This window comes from Gobius niger (assembly GCF_951799975.1).
Source record: "Gobius niger genome assembly, chromosome: 17".
Lineage (NCBI taxonomy): Eukaryota > Metazoa > Chordata > Actinopteri > Gobiiformes > Gobiidae > Gobius > Gobius niger.
This window is the reverse complement of record NC_136868.1, coordinates 28812645-28833237: the sequence shown is the minus strand read 5'-3', so window position 1 is coordinate 28833237 and position 20593 is coordinate 28812645. Positions and strand designations below refer to the sequence as shown.

Below are 20593 nucleotides of genomic sequence, written 5' to 3'. Positions count from 1 at the left end.
GGGCCGTGGTTTGCCCACCTCTGCTGTAGGGCCCGGGTCTCCCCTTCTTGGGATACATGAGAAGTTGACAGGAGGTGAATATCATTTGAACAGGCTTTCATTGTTGAAGGAAACAAACTGCGGCAGCGTCAGACTTTCCGTATAGAGTGGTTATATAGAGTATTTCTGATCAGGCTACAACAATATTTTAACTCTTTGGCAGCCAATTGTAAGATAGATGTTGATGAGAATTTAAAGAACTACAAATAAGGGGCGTCGTTCAAACCCTGTCTCGTTCATGTGAGTGTGGCTCCCTCTGGCGGCAGAAGTGCTCATCTACAGCCAGTGTGGTAATGGTGATCTAAATCTACACTGCTCACACACGTATATTCCCCCTTGAGGATTCAGAATAATCTTATATTTGGAATTGAACCCTCACACTTTTCTTGACACCACCAGAGATCAGGGTCGCTTCACAGTCCACTTTAAAAGATGGAACTTTGAAGACTTGATCAAAAGAACCACTAATAATGTTCATAACACTTTGGATGCTCCAAAAGAGAGAACCTCGGGTTAAAACATTTGCATTCCGTCTCGGGCAGCTGCTGTGAGCAGATTCCTGTGACTATGACTCATCAAACATAGCTGACCACAAACTAAAGCCAGTGCCCCACAGTCAGAAGGGGCTGGCACTTCCTTTCTCTGTGCGCAAATATGAAATAGGAGCGCCGTGCGTAAAAGCGCGCGACATCAGACTTCTAGCTTTTCGTTTCAAACATGGCACAGAAACACGAGGTTAGGCACGTCTTATTGGACCTTTATAGCACGAAGTTGCTCTCAGTGTTGATCTTGTGAAGGGTGTGTCGCTGTAGTGGAGTGGAAGGGGCGGAGGCAGTGTCCTAAAGCGAACCGATTCTGACAGTCTCCTCCCTCCTCCTCATCCGCATTCACGCTTGCCACTTCTCTACTTGGTTTGCAAAAGGACATTTTTTTTGACTTTCTCAACTCATGAAGCCTTTGGTGCCGCGTGTCTTTGCAGCTGCACCGCGGAAAAGACTTTAAAACAACATCGCTTTTCTTCTTCTTCTTCTTCTTCTCGAAACCACAATTACGCATCTTGGATCTTGCGTGCTTGCGTTCTTTTTCCTTCCCACCCCCAGTGCAGTTTTGTTTTTTCCGCACTTTGGGCTTATTCAAACATGTACCAAACGGTGAGGAAGCTGTTTTTCACGGAGTGCCACTGCGCCAAGGATGCGTCCCAAACGTACGAGGAGCTCTTCGCCAAACTGGACGCGAACAAGGATGGGAGGGTGGATGTGTCCGAGCTCAGGGAAGGCCTGGCTGCGATGGGATTCAAGACGGGGAAGGGGGCAGCACAGGTAAGAAGGGGGGCATGCAAAAGTGGTGGGAAAGTGATAGATATGGGGAATGTTTAGTCGAGGTAGAAGTGTTGCATTAACTTGCACTGGTTCCTACTTTGGAATGTTGTTTATTGCTTTTTTAAAACCTTGTAAAGGCCTGTCGATTTGGCATAGCAGGCTGGATTGTTGCACACTAGCTCATTCACCTTGTTTGCATAGATGCATGTACGTGATGATGTTTTGGAATAGCATTGCTGCAAAACTGGCGCCTGTAGTTGCAGGAAATGAGGGTTGACCTATATTTTCCTTTCACACAGCAGAGAAAATCAAACACTTCTTCATGGCAGACATTTGAAGTGGGAAAGGCTCAAAATGAAACAACTCAACTTCTTCAATATGTACAAATTTATATTTAACTTAAGCTATGATTTGTTATTTGTTCTGAGAAAGAAAAATAGTAGAGTAAATTAGTTGCATACTGTATATATAACATACTCCACTACTACTACTACAATACTCCACTTTGTCTACTACCACACTATACTTTCTAGTACAGTCATAGTCACAGGTCTGGTTATGCTATTATACTATTATACTATTATACTATTATACCCACTACTAAACATCTATTACCTATAATTACAGCTGTACACCTTCACTTCCAGCTTTTGCTGAAAATTTCTGTCCATTTTCCACAATTTTTTGCTCAAAATGTAGAATAGGCTTTTTCTTCTGTCTACTGGAACTTTATGGAATGGTATATAAGAATATTGTGTTTAACCTCTCAACCCTGGCCATTTTTGTCGTGCAATTTTGTCAATTTTCTGTTACTCTTGTGTCTTTTTCATCACTTTTTTGTCACTTCTCTGTTGCTCTTTTGTGGGGTTTTTGTTACTCTTATAGTCAAATTTTTGTCACTTTTTCATCTTTTTTCCCTCACATTTTCATCGTTGCATTGTTACATTATCATCCTTGTTTTCGTCCATTTTTTTCATGCTATTATGACCCCTTTTTTCAAGAACCTTTTAGATTTGGGCAAAGCCAGACTGGAAAAAAAGTGCTTGGTTCAGGTGGGGGTTAAGAAGTTAAGCATCAACTTTGAGACTTATGTAACATTCCCAACACAAGCCTATCTTACTTTCCTCAATATATTTGTAAATGTGTTAATTGAAACAATAATCTAGGAAGTATAAGCTCATGTTGGATCCTTTAAAAAGCCATTGCTTCAAAGCCAGCTCTCTGGGATGCCCTCAGGGAAGCCTCTCCCTTTGGTGCTATGTGCCATTGTTGTCTTGATACAAGTACATGGCTTCACTTCATTAACTTTAATTACTGGGGCATTTGTTGCAAAACAAGGCCATTGGAATCCAATAGGCAGAAGAAGAGCACAGAGGCCTGAAAGTGAAAGTAAAAGAAGCAAAAAAAAAATGCTGCTTTGTGTTAAAGGAATCATGCAAAAATGTCAGTGAATGTCGGAGCTGCGCAATATGAGAAAACATTTTGACAAATTGCGATATATATGCAATATATTTTACTAAACTTTTCGAATGCAGTCCTTTCCATTAAACTTTATAAACAAACTTGAATATGGTGATTTAAGTGTCCATGTGATCTTAAAAAAATGTGTCGGCTATACCTCATTCTGATGGTGGCTTCTAGCAATACGGATATTGGCCACCTAGGGCGACAGTGGCGCAGATGGTAGAGCGGGTCGTCTCATGATCAGGGGTTCGAATCCCACCTCCTGAAAGTGCACATTGTCGTTGTGTCCTTGGGCAAGACACTTCACCCACATTGCCCCCAGTGTCTGCGTACACTGGTGTATGAATGGGTGAGTGGATCTTTGCTGTAAAGCGCTTTGAGTGCCTAATGTAGGTGGAAAAGCGCTTTATAAGTTGAGACCACTTACCACCTAATGTGCGAAATATTGTGCAGCCCTGTTCCCCAGCATACGAAACAAATCTTAGTCATGGGAATCCGAATACTTTTTTCTATCCAGGAAGATCAGTTAAAACAGTCCCAAACAGTCAAAGCTTTCAAAAAGTTGTTTAAAGCTACTAAAATTCAAGAATATATAAGCTTAGGATGAATGAAGTAAGAAAAAAATAAAATTGAATAAATCAATAAATGAAAAATAATAACGATGACATGATTTAGTTTCAACTAAATTAACATAAAACAAATCTATGTAACATATTTGTTGGAATATTGTTGGAATATTTATGTTACTAACTCCAGATACATGCTTATTTCTCTTCTGTTTGACACTTGATATTGTTCGTTATTAATGTTTGTGTTTTGTTTTTTCTCTGGTGGAAGTCTGTAAACTGGGTTAGGCGTAATAAGTTTTCACTTCAGCCTAAACCCTTTCGGTCGTGTTGTACACAAAGAATTGGAAATGTTTGTAAAACGTTTAAAGGAATGAAGTGACCGAATAAACTACTACTACTACTACTACTACTACTACTACTACTATACTATAAAGCTTTTGAAACCTATGGATTGGAAAGACTTATAATTGGTGTAATGAAGTTCTACTTAAAGGCACCTTACCAGACTTTTCTTGTTTACAGACAATGAAATATGGCGCAAATACATTTTAAATAGTTACTTTTGGTTTCTCAATGTATGTGTAACACAAGGATGAGATTATAAGTATGTTTTACAACTTTCAGGGAGCTACACTGTCGATCTGTCACGATCACTAAAAAGACTTCACTAAACCTGTCTCAAAGTTCAAGCTGGGATGGGTCAGTGCTGTGACCATAGAAGGAAGGTCCCACCTAGGCTCTCCAAACAGTGTCCTCATTCCTGGTGTCTGATAACAGATTACACCACATTTACTATTGTGGCTTTGACAGGAGCGCTGCAGTCATGCGATAAACTCTCACATACTCGTCATAAAGTGGCTCATTTGATTATAACTACTGTCCGATATCAAGCTGGAGAAGTAAACCTTGTCCTCTGAAATTCCACCACTACAGCTGTTCTCAAGTTTGTCCTTCTCATCTTGGGTATTTCTGTACGTTTATTGTTCCAGATTTGGAAAAATAAATTGTTCATTGGAACATAATTCAAAGTCACGGTGAGATGCAGATGGACGGGGGAAAAGTAAATAGAGAAATATCCATTTAGCAAGGCAAGTGTATTGGTAGAGCACAAATCATACACAAGGAGCGGCACAGTTACATAAAACCACAAGAAGGAAGATAATATCCATCCATAAAACATTAATATAATAATCATTTTATTACATTAAAAGCAAAGAATACAAAGAACAGACTTTCAGTTGTCACATGCACAGCTAAAATGAACTGTTTTCAACCTGGATTTGAACATTGTCAGAGTAGAGGCCTGTTTTACATCATCTGGAAGTATTTTCCAGATTATAGCTGAGAAAAACTGAAACGCATCTGTGGGCCAGAGACCATGATTTAAGTTTAGCAGGAGAACGATGTTTTGCATCCGCACACTGTGAATTTACAGGCTCATGTTCAACTTCCTTAAGTGACACATATCTGAGTGTCATCTGCATAGGCAGGCAGGGCACATTATTGCTGTCCCAATGGAAGCACGTATCGAATAAGAGGCGTCCCAGGATTGACCCCTGGGGAACCCCACAGGTCATAGCAATTTTTCTGTAGATGACTGGCATAAATTTGCAAGTTCATATTTTATATTTTCACCTGAAAGTAAGGTGCTTAATGCTTGAAAATGACCAAAATTGCATCCGTTTTGAGGGGCAAAATCTAAAAAGGCCAAAGAACCAGGCTTAACATTCTTGTTTAATTTAGTCAACATGCAATACTAGTTAATAGTTACTGTCATTGTTTTAAATGGATAGCTTACTGTGTATGAACTAGTTTATATTGTAGTAAAAAAAAAAGTAAACATTCAAAGTTTGCCTTGTTATTTGGAATGAACAGTTTAGTCCATCACTAAATCCTTTAGAAGAAATAATGAAAGTGCCTGGAAAGTTTGGTGCTTGTCGGTGAGAATGTGATTTTGAGCTGAACAGTACTTTAGTACATCTGTGAAGGACAGCTGATTCACTGAAATTGTAAATCACTTTATCTGGTCCTGCATTTGTGGCAGTTTCTTAGTTTTCAGCTGGAGTGATTGATTTGTTCTATGTAAAAGCAACGAAAGCGAGAAAAACATTTCGGCAAATGATTAGACCTTGTATCATGATTGTGTTAATCTATTATAATATTATTTCTCATTGACTGAAGACCCATTCTTTTTACATTGCACTATTTAAGTTAATACAAAAAACAGCCTCTTTCTTAAACATGCAATGTTTTCATGTTATAAATAAGAAATAATTTCCTGAAAATGTTGTTTCTTCCTCGTAGAAAATTGTGTCGTCTGGAGACCAGGACAAAGACGACGGCCTGGACTTTGAGGAGTTTTCCAAATACCTCAAAGAACATGAGAAGAAACTGCGGCTCACCTTCAAGAGTCTGGACAAAAACAAGGACGGTATGAAGTTATGACCGTGATATACTGCAATAGAGGCTTAATAGCTTCTAACAGTAGTTTGTAGTATTTTTACACATCACAGTGGAACGACATTCCCACCACACCAAACGGTACTAGTCGGGATTCTTTGTGTAGTCTCATAGGGGCTTTACTTTGTTGATAATAATATCTAAGCAATATCTTTTGATGGTTTAAATATGACTTTAGATCCACTTTATTGAAAGATTTCACTGCTGGGTTTTTATATCATTTTTATGCTTGACTTCTTGTCATTTATTTTGCTTATCATCTAAAATACCATTTTGGTGAACATCAAATATCTCCAACATCCTGCTTTCTCCCACTGCTGACGCACTGAGCATGTGTGAATGTTCCAAACAGATACGGCAGGAGTGGAGACTTTCCTACAGCGACTGTAGCTTGTACTTGGGCTTATGCAATGTTGCATCTTGTAAAATATAACAAAAGATTTCAGTAAACTTTATAAGAATGCCACGTTTTTGCTCTGCGGTTGCTCCAGTGGATCTCATCGCTTCTCTGAGCCTAAATTGTCACTTTAGGACACATGACAAACCTACAGCCACGTGTTACCAACATGGGGAAAGTGTAGCTCCTTACTGTATGTGTCATTAGCCCCGCCCCACTCTGGAGCTTAAATGTCCAGTATAATGTAGACTTTGCTTTTGCTGACAGCAAGAAGATCCGGCGGTGAATGGTTTTCTGTGTATGGTAAAGGTGGCGTGTTCTCTCCGTGTCTGGTCTTCCTCCAGGCGCTCACAATAGGGTCCTCTCTGACATCACAGAGCCACTGGCCTGGTTTAAATAAAGGTCAAATCAGAGAAAAGAGAGAGATGCTTTGTTTCGGAAGAGGACTAAGCCGTTGGTGACTTCAGTTTGAATGTATGTTTTTGCCCACAGGTCGAATAGACATCATGGAGGTGAAGCAGTCGCTGGCGGATCTGGGTTTGGACATCAGCAAAGCGGAGGCAGAGAAGATCCTACAGAGGTAAGAGGACAATGATATCCACCATCGTCGTACTGTATGTGTACTGCATGTGAACCTCTTAACTCCCACCTGAACTGAGCACATCTTCTCCAGTTTGGCATTACCCAAATTAGAAAATGGCGACAGAAACAAGGATGAAGAAGCAACAAAAGAGAGGCAAAAACATGACAAAAAGTGATGAAAAAGTGACAAAAAATAGTCAAAAAAGCACTGAAAAAGTGGCAAAAAATGATTAAAACGCAACAAAAGAACGGCAAAAGTGTCATAAAAAAGCAATGGAAAAAGTGACAAAAACATGGCAAATAAAATAGTGTTGTAAATAGTGATGAAATAGTGTCAACGCAACAAAAAAGCAATAGAAGAGCCACCAAAATTTGACAAAAACGCAATGAAAAAACACGTAGAAGTGACGACAAGACCGACAACAACGGCTGGAAAAAGATCCGTCAGATGAGTTTGTAGGTCTTAGCTTTCAAATGAGGTGTTGCTCTGGCCTATAGGCTGTAAGGTGACGGATAAGAGGTTAAAAAGCATCTTGAAAATAAAAACAGAAAAATATCAATTCCCTTTCATTCTCTCGACAATCTTGACTAATCGGAAAATCGCAATGTTTTCTCTCACAATAATTGTGACTCAAAAATTTGAAATGGTGACATCCCTAGTCAGAAGTCAGTATCCACAATGCTACATCGTCAGTAGAAATGTAAAGAGTTTAAAAAAATAGAATTAATTTACGCTGAAACTGATATGTATAGCCCAGGGGTCGGCAACCCGCGGCTCCGGAGCCGCATGCGGCTCTTTCATCCTTACACTGCGGCTCTGAGTGGCTTGGAAAAAAAAAAAAAAAAAAAAAAAAAAAAAAACCCTAAATATTTTATTGAAGTGTTATTTGTGTTAGTCCTTTAATATTTTAGTTCTAAATTGGAAGATTATTGTGTTCTTGACATGTTAGAATAAATATATTTTATTGTTTTTCGTCGCTCAAAATAAACGTCATACTCGTGAAAGCCGGTATACCCGCCAAAACGCCGCCTTTTCCTCCTCCTGCGGTCGTTCCTCCTGATGTTTGGGAGCCAGTCCCTGTCACCCCTTTTGCCCCCCCGCTGGAGAACCCCACTGTTATATATTTGTCCCGATTTTCCCCGCGTTTGTGGGGAAAAAAGGGACAGTAAGAAGCGACTTTCCCGCGGTCCCTGAATGCATCTCCCACGCTGCCTCCACTGACCAAAACAACAGCGCGTGGTTCCAGCAGCTACACCACGGAAAAGTTAAGGCTTATTTACAACCTTAGACACGTAAAGAAAGCGGCGATGGGCGCGGGGCAGGTGAAGACAGGCCTGTTTTTGTGGATTATAAAGTTTTTCCAACTGGAGCTGAGACTGACCAGACGAGTGAGAATCATGGATAAAGAGGTTTAAGAGCAGCAAGTTCTACGACGGATCCTCAGAAGATCGAGTGCACAGTGAGTGTAGTGTTTTTATGTTTATTCTGTGGAGTAAAGTCAGCCCAAATTGTGCGGCTGTTGCACTGACTTATCTGACATGAAGCGCGTGCGTTTGTTGATGCGTTTGTCCGTGTTACACGTTGACAGGAGCGGGGTTGAACTGGTGTGACTGTCCCATAGACTGAAAAACTGTTGCTATTCTTCAGTATATGGACAGGCCGGAGCTGGTGTATTTGCTTTTTGTTTAACCCGATTTGGCGAGAGCCCAACGAGTCAGGGGAGCATGGCGGAGCGAGATCTCTCTGCTCCGCCTCCGGTGTGCGCGGCAGGCGATCTTGTCCACATGTGCCCAATTCTTGACAGATTTGACAGAACGCGACAATTCCCAATAACTCGCAACAGCGCGCAGCAGAACGCAACAGCGCGCAGCAGTGCGGGACGCATATTCGTGACCGTGCGTAATCATTCGTGCCATTAATCGTAACACGCAGTAACAGGTCGCAACAGTTCGTGGCGGGGCTGAAACCTCTACCCCGTATCACCCACATTCGTGATCCTCGGCCACGAATGTGGATTCGTGGCATTCGTGACTTGTCGTCGTTATGTGTAAACCCAGCATTAGATGTCAAAAAGTATTTGCGGCTCCCAGTGTTTTCTTTTCCGTGGAAACCGGATCAAATGGCTCTTTCGGTGTTAAAGGTTGCCGACCCCTGGTATAGCCCATTTAAAAACGACATCGGGATCCACTGGCGCAGAAAGCCGCAGATTGCTCTCCACTGGAAACAGTTCAGCATTACCAACCCACTAGCTGAAAACTTAAGAGGAACGGTTTCATAATCCTACACATCCTCTACTCTAAAAAAACAAAGAAAAAAAGAAAGCAGGGTGGGGGCCAGTGTGTGACGGGCTGATAACAAGACCACACACACACTCTTTTTAAGCCCTGTTTGGACTGAGATGAAGCAGACAGACAGAATACAGTGCGATATATCGATCATTCAATAGTTTTGAAGTAGTTGAGCCAAGCTGTGTGTCGTCACATGATGCATCTTCTACCAGGTGAGACAAATACAATGACCTCACATGTCGAAGTCGTATTTTCTCTTCTAGTCTGAGATTTTTTTGCTCTAAACTCTACGCATTGCAAGTTCAGCTTGAGATAATACCAGAGGGTCACACGCGTTTCAAAATATATTTGTAGACATCTCAACATCTGGGTTGATGAGTTTTACACAAGATAAATCACCATTGTTAGTCACAGGTTCACTACTAGGAATGTTCTTAGGTACATCTGTGCAGCATGAGCGAACAAAAGCCCTTTTTTGCTGAAATGATAAATTACAATAATTTCAGCATTACTAAAATAATTGCGGCCTTTGAGGTTTGCTATTGCGACCTTTAAATAGTAATTAATAAAGCAGCTGTAAACAACGACAAACCTTTTTTATTTGTGCGTATTTGAGCTTTCAGTGACTATGAAAGCTCATAGTAGAGGCGCCTTGCCTTTTTGCAAGGTAGAGGCGCCTTGCCTTTCCTCAACAGTGGATCCAGGTTGAATTGTTTTTAGAGTTTCTGGAAGGTTTTCTCTGCTGAAAGACCCTCGCAATAGAAAACGTAAAAAAAATGTGATCGAAGGTAAAGGCACTATGCTGACCCCCCATACAGCCTGTGGGTCAATATAAAAAAAAACTTAATAAAAAGTTGCAACCTCAAATATATACATATTGTAAGGATTATAACAAAATCTGAACAAACCTCTGACTCATGCTTTGCTCACACGCTACAGAACGACCATGTCAGTGAGATTAGCTGATAGACAATGGTCCACACCATAATCATTCTGAACATAACGAGAAGTACAGATAATATACAAACACATAGACACAAACAACTGACTCACTGATAGGCAGTCACCCTCTCTGCGTAGAAGAGTGCAAGACTAGAATAAAAGGAGACTGTCAACGGAGGTCTGGACTTCACTTCTTCTCTTTCTCTGAAGTCACCAGCTGGTTCTCCTGCTTTGTAACTAGGAACAATGGCAATAAAAGCCTTATCTTTGAGACAACTTCTATCTCCAGTGTCTGCTTTGGCTATATCCAAATAACTGTTCTCGTGTGATACTAAAGAACCAGATCCTAACAATACTGACGTTTTTCATGTCTAATTTTGGATGTAGAATTTTGTGTGTTTTAACCTTTGGATGTGTTGATGAAAGTTCACCTGCAGGTGTCTCCCTCCTGCCACTTGTCCATCCATAGTTACAATGCCTTCACTGCAACATCAGGCCCCCTCTGATCCCTTGGATGATTTTAAGAAATAATGATGCAAAACAGTCACATAACCTGTTAAAATTTGTATTCTGTTTTTACTGTAAAGCACTTTGGTCACCTTGAGTGTTGTAAAGGGCTTTATAGATAAATACTGATTGAATGATTGATTGAAAATACACCCCAAAAACAACTTGAAGAACACACAAACACCTTTTTTGGATTTGTTAGGATAAAAGTCCTACTTTCTGTGCATAGCAATTCATAAGTTTGGACTAGGGCTGCAGCTCGGCCCCTCGTCATTTGACTTGGAAAAACTGCCTGTCCCTGCTCTATGGCTTTATCATTTGATGCTCATTTCCCTTCCTTACAAATCATAGTACAGTAATAGTACAATAGTTTGGGGAAAAAATATGATTACAGTCAAATTACTTAGTAGAAACAGCAGAAGAATGCTACTGACAGATCCCTAAAGCAGATTTAAATTCACAATTCATTTTTTTCCTTAATAGTAACCTTCTTAATACCAGTTTCATTATATAAACTCTAATAGATGTACCACATAAAAAGACAAATTCTGATATTTTAGTATTTATAATCACAGTATCTGTCATTGAGTCCTACAATTCTTACTTCATAAATTTGGGGTCAGTTTTCATTCATCATTACTCTCTATTTCTCTAGCATCGATGTGGACGGCACCATGACGGTGGACTGGAGCGAGTGGAGGGAGCACTTCCTGTTTAATCCCGCCACCAACCTGCAGGAGATCATCCGCTACTGGAAGCACAGCACGGTAAGAAACGCTACCAGCCTGAGTCAACCTGTAGAAAGCTGCTGTGAGCCAAATCTTTGGGCAGAAGGAGGCAATGACAGCCAGTTTCATCGTTGATTCAATCCATCCATTTTCTTCGGCTTTATCCGGGCCGGGTCACGGGGGCAGCGGTCTGAGCAGAGATGCCCAGACTTCCCTATCCAGGCACACTTCCTCCAGCTGTTCTGGGGGACCTAGAGGTGACACCAGGCCAGCTCGGAGATACACGGCCCAGTCTTTCACTTGGCACAACAACAACGTTGCTCCAGGCTCCTGGTTGGCTCCTGGTTGTTGCGCTCGGCTTGTGTCCAGCGGGTCGACACCTGCTCGTTGTTACGTTTCTCTTTTTAGCTGTCGCTAACCCTCTGCAGCTTTCTGAGTAGAATGAGCAAGTTGTGAATATTTAACAGCGCGTGTCTTTCCCACGCACACCTGTCTCACAGCACACACAGCTGCAGAGTGAGGCACAGCGCGGGGATCACTGCTGTCTGTCCAGCCCACTGCTCAAGGTCTAAAGCTGAAGATTCCACATAGCGCCACCCGTCTGTGCAAATCTAGTCTATGAGCTGCGTTTAGAAAAACCAGATTGGGCCCATCATCCCTCATGCGGTTCCTGGGTCTTCCCCGGGCCTCCTCCCGATAGGACATGCCCGGAACACCACCTCAGGGAGACGACCAGAAGGCATCTGAAACAGAGAGCCACTTCAGCTGGCTCCTCTCAACATGATAGACCAGTGGCTCTACTCTGAGCTCCTCTAAGAGTGTGTCCAGCCATCCTGTGAAGGAAACCCATTTCAGCCGCTTGCATCTGCGATCTTGTTCTTTTGGTCATTACCCAAATCCCATGACCATAAAGCGACCGGTAAATCTGGAGCTTTGCCCCCAACTCAGCTCAACAGTCTTATTTGATAGCGATGTAAATATACACGGATACCAGAGAGTGCACGTTGATTATTCCCTGCTGTGTCTTATTATGATAGTGCCTCGTCATCTGTAAACCTCAATGCACGTCACTGCTCTACTGTGACACCGTAGATCCTAAATTAGCGACTCTTTCGACCTGAACTAAACGGGGAAAGTTGTGAATGAGAGTGATGCGCTGTCGCTGGATTTGCCTGCAGAGTTTGGCAACATGACAGCCAGCTGTTCTGTGCCTGAAATAGTCACTCGCATTTCATTCTGAAATTTCAACTTAATAATATAGTTTCTTGTTATTTTTTAACTGTAATTACAGAACTAGAAAAAAAAGATGTGGTATTCAAATACAATGCCACATCTCCCCTACACACAAAACAACCAAAAAAAATCCAGTTAAAAATGTAATGTAATATAGTAGCAGTAAAACCTTTATACATTTAGCAATATCACCCGGGAATTTAAAAAAAAAAATAATTTGACATTTTTCTGTGTGAAAGTCATTGTCGTGACCAGTTCCACCTGTCCGGTCAATGACTAATCCCTGACGTTCGGTGTAAACTCGGCACAGAGAAGCTAATTTAAGAAGCTCCTTTGATGGGATTATCCCGGGGAAGTGCTTCGGGAGCAGGACTGGGCCATCACACAGCGGAGGGTACATCGTCCTGGAAAGTCACGCTCACCTGGAGAATCTATGGCAGAGATTTTGAGATTTTACCACCCATGTTTATTGAACTTTTGGGCTAATCCTGTTTGCCACGTTATGGCCGACTTGATGAGGATTGTGTGAGGTCTTTGAGTAGTGTCTGTAAAGCCTGAGCGCAGAGCAGAGTAACAGAGGTGAAGATGGCCGTGGTCCTGCTGCACCCTGAGCCTCAGAGGCAGAGGGCTCACACCACATGCACATGGCTGTTCCTGGACTTTGAGGAGGACGGGCCACTGTATGAGGTGGAGGTGGATATGGTAGGTTCAGACTGGAGCGTTTTACATGTCCTGTTATTTAGGCTAAATGTTAGAAACGCCTGGTCCAACACTTCATGTGACTGTGCATTTCAAATTACTCAAGTCCTTTCTACTCTTATCCAGTTGTTTGCATCCACCAGACGAGATGAGAGAAGAGTTGGTCTCATCATCATCGAGCTGCACAACATCACACAACAGGCTCTGTGCATGGAGTGTTGCATAGCAACATGAGGCTAACTGTTTCCTGTTTTAATTTAAATTGTTTCCATGGGGAGTTAAGCTGTGTCTCATCTAAATAAATGAATATAACGTTACATGGCCGATAATCAGTTCCAGCATGTGAAAAACTGAATGGACGATGTAGATACTGCCCCGGAGGAGACTTGTGTGTTCTTACAGGTTGGTGGCTAACGTTCATATGATGCTAACTGATGTTGAAATATCGCCACAATCTGAATGAATTTGACTGAAAACAGTCAGCATCTTATTATGACTTTTAAAAAGTATGTTAAAAGTGTTGGCCGGAATCAGACGTCGCCCCACAGGCCCGTCCCGTGCACAGAGCCGTCAGCCTCATCAGCGTTAAGATTGTTTTTAACAAAGCCGTATTATCGCAGATGTTGAATAATTAATGGCAACAATGGCCTCACTGTCTCAGGACATGGTCAGGTAAAAAGTTTAATTATGAATCTTGGTTCTGTGTAGGCGCTGGACATTGGGGACAGTCTGACCATCCCAGATGAGTTCACAGAGGAGGAGAAGACCACAGGGATGTGGTGGAAGCAGCTGTCTGCAGGAGCCATGGCCGGAGCTGTGTCCAGGACTGGGACTGCCCCCCTGGACAGGATGAAGGTCTTCATGCAGGTCAGAACTACCTTTAGGTGTATTTATACTAGATATTCATTATTGATTTATTCAACCATGGCAGATGCTTTGAAAGGTGTCAATGATATTCTGACAACTTTACAGGAAAGGCACAAAAGATCTGCACTCGTCTATTCATTTTCTCAAATCTTTCCATAATGGCACAAACAAAATAGCTTTTCCATTGATAAAACTCAATCTCATTCACTCATTCAAAATAAACCGCGCTTATGTGCAGTAAAGCCGTTCTTGTTCAGTTGTTTACCAAAGGTTTCTCACCAAGTATGACCTTATGAAATATTTGGCTTAGTATCACTGAGACAAATCTAAATCTTTACTTTTACCTGAGGATCCCCTTCAGTCTGTACCAAAGGAGAGACTATTCTTCAATATCAATTTTCAGTGTATCGTCCACTGACAGGTCCACGCGTCTAAGAGCAATAAGATCAGCCTGGTGGGGGGCTTCAAGCAGATGCTAAAGGAAGGAGGAGTGACGTCACTGTGGAGAGGGAACGGGATCAACGTCCTCAAGATCGCACCGGAGACGGCCATCAAATTCATGGCATATGAAAAGGTAAAGCAGTACTCCCAACACAACTGCTGCACATTTAATACCATTCGTTTTTTATTCTCTTTTTGTTCAGTACAAGAAGCTGCTGGCCAGTGAACCAGGCAAAGTCAAAACCCACGAGCGCTTCATGGCCGGGTCTTTGGCTGGAGCGACAGCACAGACCGCTATCTATCCCATGGAGGTAATGCTTTTCTTTAGGGAAAAATAATAATATACAGATATTCATTTCAAACTTTTGTTGTAGATTATGCAACTGTAGCCTAATATGAATATTTATTCCGCCTTGTTTTTCCGCTGTTCGAAGCTCAATAATCAGGCTAGGAATTTGATGTAAAAAAAGTATAGTTATGAAAGTATAGTTATGAAAGTATAGTTATGTCAAAGACTGGACATTTTGGAGTCTGAAGGAGCTCTAAAGTGGAGATGCGCGAGGGGATAAAACACGGCAGTCAATCAGATTTATAATGCGTCATTTTTAACGGTTGCAGGGCAAGTCGGGTCAGGTCGGGATAGAACCTGCTCCAAATGTGGGTTGAAAAAACCCCAACCATCACTAGTGTGCACCTCGTGAAATGATTTTATTATTATTATTTATTAGTGGTTCCCAAAGTGGGGGTCAGGACACCCTGGGACAGGGAAGGGAATATTATTTGTATAGCGCTTTTCATATGACACAAGTCACACCCAAAGCGCTTCACACATGAAAGGGAGGGGGGTTCATTCACTCCATGCTGATGGTGGCAAGCTACATTTGTAGCCACAGTTTCCCCTGGGGCAGACTGACAGAAGCGAGGCTGCTCACATCTGCACCAAAGGTCCCTCTGATCATCACCAACCACTCACACAAAGGCATTGGGTGAAGTGTCTTGCCCAAGGACACAACGACAGTCTGCACCTGCAGGAGCAGGTGGGGGGTCACGGGACTCTAGAGTGGGGGTCGCTAGATGATATTGAGACAATATTTTTTACATTACTGACATTGAAATTGATGTAATTTCTCTTGGAAACAGCATATTTCATTTGAATTAAGCCAAATTTCAAAATACAACATCAAAACCCCGTTGCTGCTTGATTGGTTTTGGGGGTCTCGGCCTGAAAAGTTTGGAAACCCCTGAAATAGATTACCTTATCTATATTTAAAGCCATGCTGTGTAACATTACACCCAATGAATATGCAAAAAGGAAAAACATTCTATTTTTGGTGTTTTTATTGGTAAAAAAGACCTCAAAACACCTGAGAATGGCTCGCCTCTCCTCTAACCTCACTCATAACTTCATTGGGAGCGGGACACGCCCAGCTCGTTTCCATGGAGATGTTGCTACTTTGCGTCTTTTATAAAAAACTAAAATCATACTGTTATTAATCATTAGGAGCATGTTTGTTTCCGTTTTGAGCTTTACGACGGTTTCATTTCTCATGGGATGTTACGACGACCCAGAATGTGGCTTTAACTTTCTGTAATATAGGCTTGTTTAGTGGTTCAAGTACCTCTGAGTGCCACTTTATGAAATATTTGACCTTCCTAGTACCACCAGGCTTAGATTGAGAGAAAATCACGACTAAAGTGGGTCTAAAAATGACAAAAAGTAAATTGGATTAAAGTTTGTGTAAACTATGTCTAAACCAGAAAAACAGACGCTTGTATACATTACTAAAGCATGAATAATAATCCGATCTGGAAACAGAAAAGGCTGACCAGTGTGTTTTGTTCTCTCATTCCCAGGTGATGAAAACCCGTCTGACGTTGAGGAAGACCGGGCAGTACTCTGGGATGTTCGATTGTGCCAAGAGGATCCTGAAGAAAGAAGGAGTCAAGGCCTTCTACAAAGGCTACATCCCCAACATCCTCGGCATTATTCCCTACGCCGGCATCGACCTGGCCGTCTATGAGGTCAGCTTTGCAGACTCTCATCAATCATTGCTCAAGCAGTTCAGTTCTGTTCAGTGAGTGTTGTCCGTGAGCTTTAATCTCAAACCTTTAAAACAATAGTTAGCATTACATTCAAAGCAATAGGAACAACAGAGGTCAGCACCTATGGAGACTTCCCAGTTTTGTCCCTGATGGCTGGACTGTCTGATCAGCACACACAGTCCCCGCTGCTGTGGGGAAGCTGGACCGCCCGGATCCATGTGGCCATGAACAGATGATCTTGCCAACTTAATGTTCTGGCTCCTATATTTCCATCATTTTCTCTCTCCTATTTCCTGTCGTGCCACTTACAGCTGACTCTAGAGTTTTAAGAGCAGATCGGACTCCCGTAACTTTTCAGCACCTGAGTTCATTTTTAGTTGCAACAAAGTTGAATGGACTTCTCTTTTCTGAGTCTTTTTGACAGCGCTTAACCTCTTTACCCCCCACTTTACTCGAGCGTATTTTCTCCAGTACCGGCTTTACCCGCGTCTAAAAGGTTCTCGACTGGAGCGCTTGGCCAGTGTAACGCCTCATTTGAAAGCTAAGACCTGCAAAACTGATCGTAACTGTTTTGTTGCGTTGTCACTGCGTTTTTGTTCCTTTTCTGTCACATTTTTGTCACATTCCTTGTCACTTTTTTGTTCCATTTGCGTCATGTTTTTTCTGTCACATTTTCAGTACTTTTTCGTGGCTTTTATGTTGCTTTTTCATCACTCTTTAGTCATGTTTTTTATTGTGTTATTGCCGCTTTTCAGGCACATTTTTGTTGCTCTTTTGCAGCTTTTTTTGTCACTTTTTTGTCGCTTTTTTGACGCTTTTTTTGTTGCGTTTTCATCCTTGTTTTCGTTGTTATTTTGACGTGTTTTTCCAGATTCTTTTAGATCTGGATAATGCCAAACTAAAGAAAATGCACCCGGTTAAGGTGGAGGATAAGAGATTAAAGGCACATTATGCAACTTTTTATGTGAAAAAAAAAGTTAATATTTGTGCATATTTGACCTTGTAGTGACCCAGCGGCTGTATGAGTGGTCAGCATGGGGCCTTTACTTTCCATCACGGTGGTCTCTACAACCCTCCAGGATCAATTGTTTTGTAGGTTTTCTGGTGAGAGGCTCCATCAGTATGATGATGGAAAGTAAAGGCACCATGCTGGCCACTCATAGAGCCATCGGCCTACTACAAGGTCAAACAAGCACAAATATAAAAAATGTTCACACAAAAAGTTGCATAATGCACCTGTAAATAAGTTTGAGTCTTATCGTAAGTCCCTTTTCTCTGTAGTTATACCAGATTGCCTCATTCCTGACAAGAATGAGTCAGGAACGGGTTTATTCATGTAGGACCCACACAAGCGCTCACTTGTGATGACTGAGTGATTGATTCTCAATCCTTCAATTTGTCCTTTGTTTTTCACAGAGCTTGAAAAATCTTTGGTTGTCTCGCTACGCCAAAGACACAGCGAACCCTGGCATTCTGGTGCTGCTGGCCTGTGGGACCCTCTCCAGTACATGCGGGCAGCTCGCCAGCTACCCCCTGGCCCTCATACGCACACGGATGCAGGCGCAAGGTAAACAAAACAACTACGAGTCTGCCATGTCATTCAGCACAGGGCGCCACGAGTTCTCTGTGAAGCCGCTCGTGTAACATGCATTTCCTGTTGTGCAGCTTCTATAGAGGGCTCGGAGCAGCTGCCCATGGGCCAGATGGTGAAGAAGATTGTGGAAAAGGAGGGATTCTTTGGACTCTATCGGGGGATTTTGCCAAACTTCATGAAGGTTATCCCGGCTGTGAGCATCAGCTACGTGGTTTACGAATACATGCGCTCGGGCCTCGGCTTACAGAAGTAACAAACCACTCAGGAGCCGCATCATGTTCAGCCCAGTACCCGTTTGCAAGAGAGCCACGGTGGATTTTTAAGTCCATACATTTGGAAGGTTGAGGTCTTGTTTACAAAGAGCAGCTTTAAAAATTGAAAATGCATGCATGAGTAAGTATGGTCGAACAGGTCTAGATGTCAGTGTGCCACTTCTTATGCTATCGTCGCTTTTCAAAGAGCGGAGGTAGAGGCGGGAGGTGCCAAATATGAATATATCAAACTCAAACTGTGTTGCAGTTGCCTATGGTTGGCACCACGCAATTTTATAATTATTTCCTTTTTTGTTTGGGTTTCTGTGACCTCCTAATTCTAAAATGAGATCAAGACCTAATTTTACGTAAAGCCTCGCTGCGGAACATTCCAGATTATATGTTGCTGTGTCACAAGAGCTGCCCTAGCATGACTAAAATGCATGCCATGTATCCTAGAAATGCCTGTCTGTTCCTATACATGCGTGCTTCTGTTCACTTCGATCCCCATTTAAATGAATGGTGAAGCCAGGCCCTGTATTAAAGTATGGTGAGGTATGACATGTCTGTTTCACGGCATATAGAGCATTTATGTGGTTTAATTATCATTGACATGTTAAAGCGGGAGGTTTAGTGGCCCCCGGTTGTGTATCTGACCCCACACAAAGCAGAAACAGAACAAAACATGAGTTAGCATTTAGCTCAGAGGCTACTTTTATTTGCTACTTCTTGTTTTTGGTCAAATTTCAAAAGATCTGTGCATTTATTATTGTTTGATGGCTAATGCTAACAGCTATAGGAAACCTAACAGGCTCAAGTTTATGGTGCATTTAATTGACTTTTACTAACAATTTTACTGCGCTACCTGGGGAAAATGACACTTTTTTATCTCCCAGAATAAATTCCCATTGTGTCCCAGTTTTTAATGTAGAAAATCTGGTCACTCTTCCCGAAGTAGCCGGTTTGCTAACTGTCCGCGTACATTGGGATTGAACGCCGTTTCTCCTTTTTATTTTTGTGTTTTGAAACCCAATTTCTTCCTCCTTTCAAAGAAAAGCAGCAAAATCCCCATAGGTATTTCTCACCTAGAAAAGACACCAGTAATGAAATACAAGCTATATAATTTTACTTTTATGGCGGAAATGTTTCGCAGCGTGGCTTAAGTGTGTCAAATGGAGGCAACACACTGACTATGGATCCGTCCAATCATCATGGGGTATTCACTTCTTTTATTTTTGCATTCGTATACCTTTTACTGCCAAAGTTGAGCACTTTTTCGACACTTTTCAACCAAAGCAATTAACAACTGGGTGGGTAAGGTTAATATGACATTTCTTGAGATTTAAAAGCCATTTTTTTTAGCTTGAGGAGAACGTGCAATACTGTATTACATCTAAATGCTGTTGTGTGTGAGTTTTCTGGGATCGGACCATGTTATTGTGCCTTGTGAAATGTTTATGTCCCTACAGTTGATGCCTTTTATTTGCCGACGTTTGGTTTATTAGAGAATGTTTACTTGGAATAATAAAGACTTTCTGGGGGAACATTTTTACACTCTACCACTGGCCTCTATTACTTCTTCTTATTCCACATGAATCCTTTTAATAACGCCACTTGCACTTAAAGGTGGGGTATGTAGGATTTGAATTTATTCCCTCTATGTAAACATGTTCAAATAATATTCTACTGATAACAATTGTAAATTCATAGATTATCTTTTTTCCAGAATTACAAAAACATTGGGTTGATACAGGTAGCAGCTTGTAAAAAGTAAATGCTTTTAATGACAGCAAATGTTGTTAATGACATAAACTTTGGAATAAGATGTGTGCACCTTGTGTCTGGTCATGCGTTGTGTTTGCTGTAGCCTGGCCGGGCTGCGAACAATTACGTAACGCCTAAATGAGAGTGATCCGTTCTTCTGTGCAATGTCAGCCTCCTTCAGTGGATGATCCCAGCACAAGTCAAGGACAGGCACAAGGTCCTGAACCAGGTCTACAGGTAGGCCGACCAATCAAGTCGACTGGCTGGTGACACAGTGGTTCATTCTCTCACTCCTTGTACAAGTTGTCATGTTCTGTGTGTTGTCATCCTCCTGTTTGCCTTACTGCTAAAACATGTACAATAGGGGGTCCCTCAGGGGCTAGGGCAGGGGTAGGAAACGTCAGG

At 41.9% G+C, this 20593-nt stretch overlaps 2 protein-coding genes across 2 annotated transcripts in view; one reads left to right on the top strand and one right to left on the bottom strand.

The window, feature by feature from the left end:
- Positions 1–20593, bottom strand: part of LOC306977348 (E3 ubiquitin-protein ligase RNF14-like) — a 324872-nt gene that overhangs the window by 53291 nt on the left and 250988 nt on the right. The gene's annotated exons all lie outside the window — the stretch shown is intronic.
- On the top strand, positions 957–18625 carry LOC306977352 (mitochondrial adenyl nucleotide antiporter SLC25A24-like). The gene is made up of 10 exons (XM_079575655.1): positions 957–1358; positions 5696–5822; positions 6741–6828; positions 11224–11335; positions 13937–14095; positions 14517–14669; positions 14740–14847; positions 16391–16558; positions 17996–18146; positions 18245–18625. Exons 1-10 carry the CDS (start codon positions 1179–1181, stop codon positions 18424–18426), a joined length of 1428 nt encoding a protein of 475 aa, XP_079431781.1. The 5' UTR covers positions 957–1178; the 3' UTR covers positions 18427–18625.